We start from the raw sequence: 14,605 nt of genomic DNA on the forward strand, positions 1-14,605 counted from the left end.
AGGCAGGAAGCCCTGCCTCACAGCATGCTGCATGGCCTTGCCCATTCCAGCCACTATCTACAAACTTACCCATTAGCCTTCCTATTCTGTTGGCCTGTCTTTCAACTCTTTTCCTTGATCACCCCCTTCCCCTACACTATGAAGAGCTTGAGATACTACAAAGAAGCTTCTGTAAAGGTTTGAAACCTAGGGAACATGAACACCACTGAAATACACTACATGCAAAAGCCTTGTCATCAGGAAAGGACCATTATTTAAGAAGAAGGGAGATTGGGTAGAGAAGATGCTGGGAGGATCTCATGGGAGGACAGATGATGAGTCAGGCTTCTGAAGCTGGAGCTGCTGGTTCAGCCTGGAATAGAGGGACAAAGAGGAAGCTGGGTAAGCTCAGCTTCATGGAGCCATTCTACTTGGAATACTTTAGAAATGTGATATGTAGTTCAGCTTTTTTTTTTTTAGATTATTTCCACAGCTTTTATATTTAGACATATTTATTTTATATAAACATGATATATGTATCTTAACTCTTTCTCTATGTAATTTATTTTGATTTGTGTTTAACTGTTTCTTGCAAATAGTTAACCATCATTTCAATATCAGCACCACTTACTGAATAAGATTTTATCTCTCCACTTGTTCATTCTGCCTCTTCTTTTCTTATAAAAGGCAGTTTGAGGATTTTACTTTATTTGTCATTCTTATAAGAATTGATTGGTGCTTTATTGATCTCCCTAGCTTCTGGAAAGGTGAAAATTGTGAGAAAAAAAAATTCAATTCTTGTACGTATCTCAGAACAGCCATTTACCTTCCCTTTCTTTCTGTCATTTTATCTTGTTGATCAAAACAGGATAGCTATTATTGGACATTTTAATGAGCACCCTAAAAAATGAATTTCTACTGGTTATAATACCATCTTAGGACTTATAATGAAGCATGTAATTTTCTAACCTTTCCAGCTGCCAGAATGCACTAGAGATGAGTGTTAGGTATTTTCAAAGAATCTGAGTGGGTTGGAGAAATTTTCCCACCAGATGTGTAGCTGTGCCTTAATCTATGTGCACCTTACTAACCGTGTTAGGAGGGTGGGGTCCCATGCATCCTGGAGAATTTGGCCAAAGTTATGGCCCCTCTCTTCCCCACAAACGGTGGTTGCACACATAATGTTTACTACAGTTTCCAAAAGTTTACTGTTTCTTTTGGTGCGAGAGAGGAATGACATAACTCACATCTTAAGATCTTCAGTAGAGGACTGTTCACCTGCTTTTTTCCTTAAAAGAGACTGTCATGTGTGTATAATTTTCAGAATGGCTTAAATCCTATTTGAAGTGGGGTGAATGGATAGGTGGTAGATGGAAGGAAATTACAATTTCCAAAGCTTGGTTTCTGAATTGATATATTTTTTGATAAGTTGTAGTTTTATCTCTGCTGGAACCATCAGTCAATACTCTCCTTTTTCAGCCATAAATTGGAGGGGTTACCTCCTTTAGTTTACAGTATTTTGTTATTTTACATCACAAATATTTTTTATCTTTTGTCTCCTGGCTAGGTATCTATGAGCACAAATTCATAGCTAGTGCAAAGGTAGGAGAAGGAAGCTGTTGAAAGCTTAAACTTTGGAGTCAGATGTCCTGGGTATGAGCATGTCTCCTTTGCTTTCTAACCATGAGACTTAGAGCAAGTCACTTAACTCTCTGAGTGTCAGTCTCCTCCTTAGTAACATGGAGATGGTAATGATACTCACCTTAGAGATGTTCTGAGGATTGGAGATAATTTTAGTGTTAGTAAAGCACTTAGAACAGCATGTGGCACATAGTAAGCCCTATGAGTGCTTGACAAGTAAAGGTTCTCACCTGTGATAGTTCAGTCATGAACAACCGCAATTGTCACTAATAATGAGGTAAAAACATTGCCAGAGTAAATCTTGATGTCACTTTGACTTATTCCTGATATTTTAGGTTGGTACAAAAGTAATTGCTGTTTTTGCTATTAAAGGTAATGGCAAAGCTGCAATTACTTTTGCACCAACTTAATACTTTGTTAATAATTCCTCAGATATTTAAAAATAACATACCTAAAATTATCTGTTTGCCAGGCATTGTGCCAAGTGCTTTACATAAACTTTATTTAAAGCTCTCACAACAACCCTAAGAAGGTAGGCAATATTTTCATCCCATCTTACAGAATAGGAAAGTAAGTGACCTAGAGATATGATAGATAACTGTCAAGGGCACACAGCCAGTAATGTGGTCCTGGGAGCACACTCAGGTGTTTCTGAGTCCAGATGGCTTCTCAGAACCTTATACTGTCTTGCATGGGAACAAGAAGGGAGAGGGAGCACTGAAAATGTGAGGGAATACACTGTCTATTTTTCTTGTGTCTTCAGTAATAATAGGACACCTACAGAAGGATATCCCATCCATTGGCAGGAGAAGACTAAGGGTTAATCCAGGATCACTGGTGGTCATTGCTATTTGAGTATAAGAGAGAATGCTTTGTGATAGAGATTTTCTGGTATATTTACATATTTTAATACAAACTTATATATCACGTCAACTATTTCAAAGGTTGTTGTGAGATAAAATGAGTTAATTGATGAAAAGCATTCTGTACAGGATATGGCACACAGCAAGTGCTCAACAGGTATTAGCAATGACTGATATTGTCACTGCGGTTGACCCTCAGTGTTCAGAGGGACTCTTCACAGGTCCAGCTTAGCTTGCTGAATTTATAGAGGTTTACTCAAAGTCACATAAATGGTTCATGGTAGAAAAAATCATTGGTCTGATCCAGCTTTCTCTAAGCCCAGCTTTATCTGATGGCTTCATTCTGCAAACCAAATCATCTTTCCCCATACTCCACCAAGTTGCTGGAAGAGCCTCAGAGGCCCAGCTTAGTCTATGAGCTGAATGTTCGTTTTATCCCCTGAATTAAGTTTGCAATGGGTTTTCTCTGTGCAACGTTTGAATACGCCAGCCTTACTTCAGTAATTCAGCCTCAAAAGTGATCTAATCTGTTTTACAAAGATAGTTACCTACCACAGTGCTTGGCACAATTTCAAAAATTGTAAATTTGCTTCCCCACATCCTCCCATTTTATGGGGTCCAGATATTACTAATGCATTAATGAATGTAAAAGCAGTTCTTCCAAAATCTGTTTACTCTCCTAGAGTATACAGTGTGACTGCTTGAAGGTATCTGTTTTCCTGCATGCATATTCAAGTTAAATTCACAGTTTCCCTACTTTGAAAAACAGTTTTCTTGGAAATAAAATGTCTAGACAGACTTTGAAACTGAAAAACTGCTGCTTTGCCTCAGGTATTTTTGCTTGAAAACTGATACTTTCATGAATATTTGATTTTTTAAAAACTTGGACAAGATGATTGCTATTTCAGTTCGTTTTTACAAAAGTGATGTAATTTTAGTTTCGAGAGAAAGTATAACTTTTTCTGTCAGTGAAAGTTAATTTTTATGACTTTTATCTCTATTTTTGTATTGTCGGTTTAAATCTCTTGTAGAATTCAAATGTAGAATTCCAAAGGTGTTTCCCTCCCCACATTTTTTGTCCCCTTCTGTTGCTATAAAGGCCTTACGTATTCATTATTCCAAGAGCAAATGTGTTGCAGGAATTTTAGCCATGCATGCTATCAAGTGATATGTAAGGATGGACCCATGGGTTAAAATGGACAAATGCTTTAGGTTAATAGTGATATGTGCTTTTAAAAGAGCTTAATGAAGAGGGTTTCTAATCTGTTAATCTGAATCCAGACTTTGTTATGATTTTGATATACGACTCTAGACATATAATTTAGGAGTTCCCTGAGTCTTTAGCTACAAAGTTGTAATGTCAATAAAGGAAATTTATGCTAAGGGCTTCCTGTGTGCCAGACACTTGGCCAGATCTTTGTTAAGCTATTTCATTTCATTTCATCTTCATTTTATGGAAAAGGAAAACCTGGTTTTGCTGAAACCCACAGCTAGTAAATTGCAGAGCAAAGATCCAGATCTCCAGCTGTCTGACTCCCCACTCAGGCTCTGAACCACTCTTACTACACAGCTCGTGCACTAGCGCATTCTGCCCTACAAGGCAGTGTGAAGCTACTTACATAGTATTTTCAACAGGTTAATCCACACAGTGACTCCATGAAGGAAATAATACAAGCATTACCTCCATTTTACAGGCAAGAAAATAGATATTTAGGAAGAAGAAATTACTATCCTAAGGTTTCACAGTTGGCACATGATAGAGTCCTCTTGCTTATTCTTTTGGAGATCTAATGATACCATAAATGAAGGGTTTTCCTATGTGTTATTTTTATAGTACATGGGCAGGGTGTTTTAAATGTATTGAAATGAATTAGAAATTTTTATCATATGATTTAAAATTGCTGTGTGTATCATGTGGTCTTGTGATGACTCAGAATTCCTTAAATGACTTTTCTCTTCCTTCAAACAAAATCTTAGCAGTACCACTACAAAATATCAGTGTGAAACATCATAACATAGGTTATTCCAGCCAAGACTCTGAGGCGAGGACAGCTTTAAACTGTTCAGGCACATTAAAATCAAATCAGTGGTGGAGATTCTGGCAGCTATTCAGGAAAGATGTCTCTTTAGTACATTAAAAAGTCTTATCCCCTAGTGAGGATGATCAGGCGTTTGGGCATATTCCTGTCTGTGGCCAGAGGACAGAGGAAAGAATCAGTTTTATCACAGTGTCAGTGCTGAGCAGCACATGACTCTTTTTTCAAAAACTGTATGTTTCTTAATTTTTCCAGGGATTTTTAATTCATTTATCATAAACACCTTCCAACTTTAGGAAACATAAAATTTATTAAGATAATTGTATTTTAAAATATTCAGAGGCCTAAACCATTCATGACATTGATACTTACATAGATATGAGAAATTTTATTGCAAGAAAAGGTATACTGACCCTCTTAGCTGACTTGTCATGTTTAGTATTTTTATTTTTGCCTGCCTATCAACAATAGCTTCTGCAGTATCAATTTAAATGATACATCAAGCTGGTAAATGTGAGCTGGCCTACCAAGTGAAAGCATAACTAAATTTAAATAGCTCTAATATAAAAATAATGAATCAGTACATCAAAGATTAAGAATGCGTTAGCAAAAATTAATGTTCAGTAAAGAAGCATGTGTGACTTTTAAGTTAGATGGTATGTCATTCAATGACCAGATAAGGACTAAGTTCAGGTGCAGTTTATTCAACTGATGTGTGTGTTTGAAAAATAAGACGAAAACACAATGCTTTATTTGAATAAACTTTAATAAAACAATATATAATGTATGGACATAAGGAAACCTAAGTCCTCGGGGATTATAGGGGAAACCAAGGCATGAGGTTACCTAACAAGTAACCTTAGAACATAATCTTACCTGGCTCAGTACAAGTAGGAGAGGATGGTAGCAGGTGAATGGGCAGTGAGCATGGACCTCAGGAGAAATGAATTTGCCTAACTTTCTTGCTAAATAAATGTGCTTTTGGATGCTGACATCGAGAGAGTGGTGTGTGAAGTACCATAAATATTTGCTTTATTGTCTGTGCGGTGTGACTGCATTCTGCTCATTTGCAGGTGGGCAATGGGCATTCCAATGAGGCAGCCTTGATCCTCCACAGAAAAGGGTTTGATTGTCGGTTCTCTAGCAAAGGCACAGGGCTGTTTTGTTCAACTACTCAGGGAAAGGTAAGTTGAAAAGGTTATTTTTGCTTACTGTTAGTGTGCTTTGAAATCCTCTTTCTGCAAAGGATCTTGACAATAAGATCATGTTTCATTGCCTCTTTGCTGTCTCAGTTTCTTCAGTCTGCAAATTAGTTTGAATCTCCCCATCTGAAAAATGCACTTTCTCAAAACTTCAGCCTCCTTTCCTTGTCGACATCAAAAGGCATAGCTGAAATTTATGCACATTTGAAGGCAATGCTCTTGTTATTTCCTAGGCCTTCTATTTCCAGCCTACAGAGTGCCTTGCTCCCAGTCCCCCAGTTTTCTCCTCCCCTGAATCACACATGCTCACATATCATCTAGTTCAGCATTGGTAAACCTAAGTCCTACAGAGGCCAAGGCAAGTTTATAATAACTGAAGCTTATAGAGGTAGCCATAAAGAAGCAACTGGGAAAATTGAGACTGTAGGCTAGTGGGATAATCCACCCACAGCCCAGGAGGCAGCTGTACGTAGCGCCAATCAGTTGTTTTCCCTTGGGAAATAAATGTAGGTCTTGGTCTTCTGATTAACGCAGATTTACATATGAGTCAACACTGTGCAGGCCAAACAGATCCTCAGTCTGAACACAGCTTGCTGGCTGCCTATTGTTTATTTCTCTTCAAGTTGGTCTTTCTGGCAGTTCCATCAAGCCTGTCCTTGAAAGGAAACAAACCTCCAATCTCCTGCCTCTGTCACTGAAAGGGCCATGACTCAGAGAAGGCAGCTGGGCCGATTTAGGCACACAGGCAGGTCTGCCTCACCAGGCAGCTCAGCTGACCCAGCTTTCCTCCAAAACCTCATAAATAATGCTGTAGACCAGACTCAAGTGATTCAGTTCCAACCCTACAAATTAGCATGTGTGTGGGGTCCAAAAAGATAAGAAAAATGTGGTAGGAGCCCTGAACCTACTTAGATAGATTAGCTTCTACATTTCTTTTACCCTACCCTGCTTGGAGTTGGTGCCAAGAAAGCACTGATATTTTTATTACTTTTTTATTATACTGTATTTGCACTCTATTGTATTGTTGATGATCTAAGTATACTTGGTTCTGAGCATTCTGACATTAAGGCCTTGAGTCATAAGGGGGTTATACGATCCAGAGAGACAGATAACATGGCAGCGGTGAGGGAAATACTTTCCAAATGACCCGTCCACCTCTATAGACTGGGACTCAATGACATAATGATCCTTCCTTGTAGTGAGCCTGTGTGCTCTCTCTTAACTCTGTTGGAACAGGAAAAAGTGGTTGAGGACTACCATTGTTAGGGATAAGTATTGACTAAAAGAGAATGAGGATGTTTTTAAAGCTTCTTGACCATTGGATGTCCTTTCTTTTATTGAAAAAGCCGCTGTGCATGATAAAATTCTCAAGCAATACAAAAAGGAATGCAGAATATGTTGCTCATGACCATTACTGGTTTCCTGTTCCCTTCCAAGCATAGTCTGTATGTTCAAGCATGTATATATGTATATTTAATTCACCCTTTTTTCTGTAAAAGAGAACTTATATATGTATATTTAATAACATGTATATTTAATCCACCCTTTTTTCCTCAAAAGAGAACTTCAACATACTGTTTTACCTTCTCATACTAATTTTCACAGAATATGTAGTTGTGCTGCTAATCTTCAAAGTTGATCTAAATATGTAAATTTTATCATTTACTTTTCAGATATTGGTACAGAAACTTTTAAACAAGTTTATTGTCGAAAGTCTCACACCTTCATCACTATCCTTGATGCATTCACCTCCCGGCACTCAGAATATAAGTGAGATCAACTTGAGTCCAATGGAAATCAGCACATTCCGAATCCAGTTGAGGTGAACCTGACTTTCACATTTGGATTGAGAATCATTGGCTTTTATACCTTTCTTGGTTTGACGTGCAATAAAGAAGCACATTATTTTAGCTTCTGGCTACTGTGAGAACATGAATTCTGTGATTCTGTGGGTTTTTTCTTTTTTCTTTTACCAATACAGTAAGAAAAAAAAAAAAAAAGCCATGCTATCAATCAAGATTCTTTTTTTTTAAACTTCCTCCCATGAACTACCACCATCAGTATGAATTGATGCAACAAATGAAGGAATATTTAAAGACAGCCTCTCAACAGATTGTATCTCAGGTTAAATGCTAACTAATTATGTCTGTGTTGGGGGTTGCGAAGAGATTCTTAAAAGTATCTGTGTGCTGATCATTAGTTTTACAGAAACACCTATTTGGCTGAAATGGAATAAAATGTTTGTGGGTAAAAGCTAATGGCCAAAATGGTTGCAATCATTCATACTAGTTAGAAAAATTATGTGTTGAAATAAGTGGAAAAGTGCAATCCATCCACCCTTATGCTTAATGTAGATGATTTTTATACCTTTTTCTGGTGTACCTTTTGACTTTCTCCTTCCCTTCCTACCCTTTCTAAGTATTTCCAGAAATACCTGATTTTGAATCATTCAACAGTAGAAAAAGAGGCATATTTTCATTACTTGACAATGTGGGATGGGTGCAATTTATTCCATCTTCACTAAAATAGAAGCAATTCCATAGGTACCATAAACCTATTTTAGGTACCACAAGGTGTCTTTTTACACAGCTCATTTGAATACAGGTGTTCTGAGAAGGGGTTTCTATTTTAAAATTACCATATCAAAATAAATGTGCCTTATTTTTTTATAAGTCTTGTTAAATCAGTGTCCATATTACTGTTTGGGGAAGGGGGAATGTTGTGGGGTCTGGGAGAGGGTGGGTACTTTCTATGACACATAAATTGTATAATTTTTGCCTGACAATGCTGGCCACATTCTGATCTGTTTCATTAAATTTGTGGTGATATTACTCTAAACATTTTGACTATTTGAATGTACTGAGATGTCAGAAAACAAAACAAGGAAGGAAAATATTGTTAATTAAAATATGCTGCTGCCAAGGAAACTGCAACTTGAAGCAAGGATTTTGTAAAATGCAAAATCCAGCTACTGTTTCCATTTCACAGTAGTTAACTATATTAAAGAGAGAATGCTTTAAAATTGATCTTGTTTTGAAACCCACTTTTATGTAGCTCATCATGGTTTATCTTACTAAGGAATATGTTTGTTCATTCAATTCTCAACTTTTGTATGTGCTAACCTTAAAGTGAAGTTCTGAGCCCATGTGCCATTACAGTGCTTTTAATAAAATTTATTTGGGATTATTGTTTCCTTAACATTAAAATAATAGCGACATTTAGACTATTCAATTTTAGCATAGAAAGGAGTCTTTGAGTATGTACAGTTTTGAAAATTCTCTTTGAGATAATTGATTTCGTATTCTGTGGCCTTCAACCTCCATTTACCTCTTGTCATTCCAACATCTTTATAGAGAAATAAAAACCCAATTTCTCTTTCACCATTTAGTTTGATTGTCATCTGGATTTTCACTCAAGATGCAGCTCCTAAGATTATTGTTATGTTAAATTCATAAACTCCTTCACCTTTAATAATTAAGGAAACAATACCAGTATTGATAAAGATATTACAAGGGGTAATTTCATGCAATAAACATGTACTGTAAGTTTTCTTCCACATTTTTTGGGAAAAACTAAAAAAAGAAAAAGGACTTCCTTTTTGTGGACATCTACAGATGTTAGGGTTGCCAGAAGCAAATCCCAGGAATGAGATCAGTATTTTCATTGCATCTTAAATGTATAACCTTCCTGTGGGAGTTCAGTGTGTCTGTGGTTAAGTAGGTGTGCTTAATCATTCTCGAAATTCTGATCAGATGAAATAAAAAAAAATCTTGATGCAATAACAGTGGTTTTGCCACTTCTGGTTGTTTGCGATGGATCTGTCCCATGTCAGTCAGGGGTTTTATTCAGCTTGTGTTGCTACCAGCAGTTCACAGGTAAAGCAGAAATTCTCTTTAACCGCAAGTTTCTGCTTTTTAAGGTTACTTTTAGAATAAATCATCAGGGAAATAGAGAGGATGCTTTTGCTTTGGGTTGTAGTCAAAAACTGATTAAATAATTTAATGTCTCTGGCACACACTAAAAACCGTACACTTCAGTTGTGATCTCAGTGGCATATTTATTTGGTTAGGTTTCATTACATTTATTATTACAGATGTTCAGTTGACCAAGTAGTTCAGTGTTTTCTTTCCTTTTTTTGGAAATTTTAGTTTGAGTTTGTGACTGCAGTGTTCAAGAACTCAGCATCCTTGTTTTCTACAAATACTGATTAAAATAAAATGCTGTAAAATGTGATGTAAAACATTATCATGATCTTCCCATGCCTTTGTTGTACTTGTGCCGAAGTGTTTTGATATTCCTTTGTCTGGAAGAAAATGTATGCTTTCATTTTGATCATTTTGTTCACCTTGGAATCAACAGGTTTTGATATTTTCTCTTGGAAGATTTTATATCTTTTTGGGAATATGTAATATAAGATCTCTAATAAAAGATAATCTTATCATGTACATGGTCCTCTAGAGTAGTTCTTAATCCTATTTTGTAAACATGTATTAAAACATAATGAAGGGGTAGGGGGAGTAGTGAGGGTCTGTTCTTTGTTCCTTCATGATGGATTGTTTTTTTTTTTTTTGGACACAGAGTCTCGCTCTGTCACCCAGGCTGGAGTGCAGTGATGCAATCTCAGCTCACTGCAACCTCCGCCTCCTGGGTCCAAGCGATTCTCTGCCTCAGCCTCCCAAGTGGCTGGGATTACAGGCACCCACCACCACTCCTGGCTAATTTTTGTATTTTTAGTAGAGACAGGGTTTCACCATCTTGGCCAGGCTGGTCTTGAACTCCTGACCTCGTGATCCACCCACCTCAGCCTCCCAAAGTGCTGGGATTACAGGCGTGAGCCACCATGCCTGGCCTGGATTGCTCTTTCTTTAGTCCAGTTGTAGTTAGAAAATGTAGTTGTAGAGTGAGGATTGTAGATGGGTGGTGGTGAGTGTTACATCTGGGTTTGGAGGCACCTTTCAGCTTGAAGTCTAGGGACCTTCCTAGCACCTGTGCCCCATGGGGCCTTCTGAGCCCATTAGGAGGTAGGCAGATTGTGGTCAGATTCCATATATAAGCAGGACAAAGTTGTGGAGGGGAGTAAGCTCAGACATGAAGCTAAGAAGGTCCATGTGAGTTGATCTAGAAGGGAGGGTGGGTTGAAAGAGTCGGATCTGGAGGCACCCTCCAGCCTGCTGGCCCAGACTATTACACAGCTTCAATGACTTTAGAGGAGTCCCCTCAAAGCTGAGAGGCAGGCGCAGGTGGAGAGAATAAATATTCAGGGAGGTACACATGGGTTAGCTAGGTAAACAGTACATGTTAACTAGGAAATCTGCACTTGGTTTGGGTAACTTATGCAGTAAAGAAATAATCCACTTAAGGCCGGGTGTGGTGCCTCACGCTTGTAATCCCAGGACTTTGGGAGGCTGAGGCATACAGATCACTTGAGGCCAGGAGTTTGAGACCAGCCTGGCTAACATGGTGAAACCCCATCTCTACTAAACATACAAAAGTTAGCCGGGCATGGTGGCGGGCACCTGTAATCCCAGCTGCTTTGGAGGCTGAGGCAGGAGAATTGCTTGAACCCAGGACACGGAGGTTGCAGTGAGCTGAGACTGCGCCACTGCACTTCAGGCTGGGCAATAAGAGTGAAAATCTGTTTCAAAAAATAATAATAACCCAGTTATGTACACACAGGAGTGTAACAATCTGTAGAAGTTAGTAAAAATAGGTGTCATTGAGAAATAATGAGACTTGTCTTTGGCCCCATAAAATTAGATCATTAACATGTTAAAATAATTTGAGTATTAAAATTGGTAAAGAAAATTTAGGTGGGCATATGTTCACAATGCCTTTTACAAACCTTCGAATCAGACTAACAAAGGGCAGTTATGATGTTGAAAAGTTGGATCACAGGGGAGTTGAAAGAATTAGCAAGTACTCTGTTACTACCACATATCAAAGCAGAAAACAAACGTCTTAAGAGAGGTTGTAAAGGGCGAGATTTCTCCAGTACACGCTAGATGAAGCAAAAATAGGAAATTGTAACTATCCAGTAACTAATGTTCAAGGTAGATAACACTCCAAATACAGCTATTGCCAGGTATGAGATGCCATCTAAGCTCTGTCTGGATCTCTTGGTTTTTCTTTCCCCTGAGTTGTCCTCGTTCTTGGGCAAGGTCTGCCCATTGAATGGCAAAATGGCTGCCAGCAGGTCCAGACTGGCATCCAGACAGCTCAGAGACCTCAGTGGAAAGGGCACTTTTATCTACACTTTTGTCTAATTTTTTCAGCAAATGTCCTGGGATTAATGTCACTGGCTCTCATCTGGCTCATGTGCTAATGATTATGGCTAGGAGTATAGACTTAGGTTCAACTGAATCACGTGGAGAAATGGATGAGAAGTAGTGCCCCACCCCCAACCCAAAGAAAATGGAGTTCTACAGCCAGAGAAACAGGAGTTGGATGCTCAGATACTTTGGATACTAGGCAGGCAAAATACAGTAGAAATACATTGCAGAGGAAAACCAAGTGGAGATTGTGGATTTAAAGGAAGCTGAAAGCAACACCCAGTTTGAGTTTCAGGAAAGGTCTCATAGAAGAAGTGGACTTGAGATAATTAATTCTTAGAAGACAAATTTGATTTTAGCAGGTAGAGACAACATGTGTCCCCTGTTAAAAAAAAAAAAAGGCGGGGCAGCGGGGGGAAGACATGATAACAGCAAATCCTAAAAAACTAGAAGTAGTATCTTCTGTCTGAAGCAGTGCTGTGCTATAAAGTTTTCTTTGATCATGGAAATGTTGTTTATACTTGCTCTGTCCAGTGTGGTAGCTACTAGCCTCTTTTAGCTCTTAAATATTTGAAATCTGATTAGTGCAACTAAGGAACTGAGTATCTTAATTAAATGTAAATAGCAACACATGGCTACTGTGTCTAGCGTGCATAGTTACATATAATACATTAGTAGAAAGTACAACTGAAAATACAAGTTAAGGCCACATTTTGCTAGAATCCTGCTAGTCAAAGTGTGGTCCTCATCCCAGAAGCATTGACATTGCCTGAAACATGTTAGAAATGAAGCCTCACAAGTCCCACCCCGGACCTACTGAATTGGAATCTGCATTTTAACAAGATTCCCCCAAGAGTTCATGTGCTCATTAAAGCTGCCCTAGCACATTTTTCAAGAAGTCAGATCTCTGTCTTGTCAAACTTTTCTAAATAACTCTTAAGTCCCACCCTTACAATCTCTACTGCCTGAAAGCAGCCCATAAAATCTGTGCACTTGTCCTAACACCAACCAATTACAAGCTATTTCCGGTCCTGCCCACTTCTAAAAAGTGACATTCAAAAATCTTCCTTGTTAAAAATCTTCTGTTTATTCTGGAAAAACGTAGACACATATTAACTTGGATTAACATAGAAATTTTGCCATGGCCTAAAAGCCCTACCTGGCCTGGTCCCTGCCCTTCCGCGTATGTGAACTTTATTTTGTGTGTTGCTTAAAAATTTATTTCCTGACTCAAGCCAGTCTTGCCTTCTACCACTCTCCCTCTTACTGACAGTTGTCTAGGATTTTCTGCGTCTCTAGCTCGCCAAGATCTTTCCTCTTAAGGGTGTTGCGCTTCCCTCTGCATCAAAGGCTCTGCTCTCAGACCTCCCTATGGCAGGCCTCCTCCTATCCTTCTCATCTTAGTTCAGTTGTCATCTTCTTAAGGCCCTCTTCTCTTGACCAGCCACATTATCAGAGTCCTACCTCCACTCCTTCACTGAGTTATCTCCTTTTTCTTACAGCAGAGCCAAACCTGAAATTTTGTTGGTTTTACTTCCCCATTAGAATGTAAGCTCCTCTGAGGGCAAGAACTGCAGCCGTCTTGCATTGTATCCCCACGCTTGGAACAGCAGGGGTTCCATAAATATTAGTTCAATAAATGAATAGTGATTACCACCTGTAAATGTAGAGAAACAAGAATTATAATTTCAGAATAAAAGGCTGCAAAATCCCTTACATCTAAATATTTGTTTGTTCACGTTATTTCCCTGCTCAAAACTCTCAGGGAATTCCCATGGCCAGTAAAGAATGTATAAATTTTCAAGCTGTATTCCTAATCCCCTCAAAGGATATGACCTTGTGGAATATACTGAAAGTTATTATCAACCAAAAGCTGCCCCTTCGCCTTCTTCTTCCTAACAAAACTCTGATTTTACTCTCAAGTATCAGGTAGCCATGGGTCTCAGAGGGGGAATCATGGCTGGTCTAAATCGATCATGATAATTTCCTTCTCCAGGCTGGATTATTGATTTAGGAATTGACATGTGATACAATTCTGGCCAATCCAATGACCTATCATGGAAATTAGTTGGGAGCTTCTGGGACAAGCCTCTTTTCTCCCTCTTAAAAGGGAGAGCATCTTACTCTCGCATGACCATGTTCAAAGACAGCATTGGGTAAGTGTTGATGCTGGAGCTGCTGCAGCCATTTTGTAACCCTGCAGGGAAAGCCTAAGGACAGAAGTCAACTGGATAAGTAGAGCCTTGGTCCTTGATGATGCTGAGCTGGTGAATGAACCAATTCCAATTTTCTCGCTGTATGAAGTAATAACTCACTTTAGTATTTGGAGTTTAGTGTTACGTGACAAAGAGCTAAAAGCATTTAAACCAATGCTCTTGGGTGTCACCACTGCCCCAACACCACGCTCTTACTTATGTAGATGCTTTGCTGAATGGGTACATGGGGACTTGAGTGACTAAGTCCACTCAAGTGCACTTGATTGCAGTCAGTCCCTTGGAACATGGCCTCTTACTTTGTCTCTCCTCCCCTCACCCCTCGCACATTCTGCTCAAAAATTTTAATAAACTGCTCTTTATTACATTGCAGTATCTTTTTTCAAACATAAGGTGTGTAGA

The 14,605-nt window shown here is 38.6% G+C and overlaps 1 protein-coding gene across 2 annotated transcripts in view; it reads left to right on the top strand.

Annotated features, from left to right (window-relative positions):
* Positions 1-10,166, top strand: part of MAN2A1 (mannosidase alpha class 2A member 1) — a 185,741-nt gene extending 175,575 nt beyond the window's left edge. For both annotated transcript variants that reach the window (XM_004042339.5, XM_055389294.2), the window contains 2 exons: positions 5,593-5,703; positions 7,395-10,166. In XM_004042339.5, coding sequence (XP_004042387.4) covers positions 5,593-5,703; positions 7,395-7,547 — 264 coding nt within the window. In that variant the 3' untranslated portion in view covers positions 7,548-10,166. The remainder of the gene's footprint in view (positions 1-5,592; positions 5,704-7,394) is intronic.
* The last annotated feature ends 4,439 nt before the right edge of the window (positions 10,167-14,605 follow it).

This window comes from Gorilla gorilla, chromosome 4 (assembly GCF_029281585.2).
Source record: "Gorilla gorilla gorilla isolate KB3781 chromosome 4, NHGRI_mGorGor1-v2.1_pri, whole genome shotgun sequence".
Taxonomy (NCBI): Eukaryota; Metazoa; Chordata; class Mammalia; order Primates; family Hominidae; genus Gorilla; species Gorilla gorilla.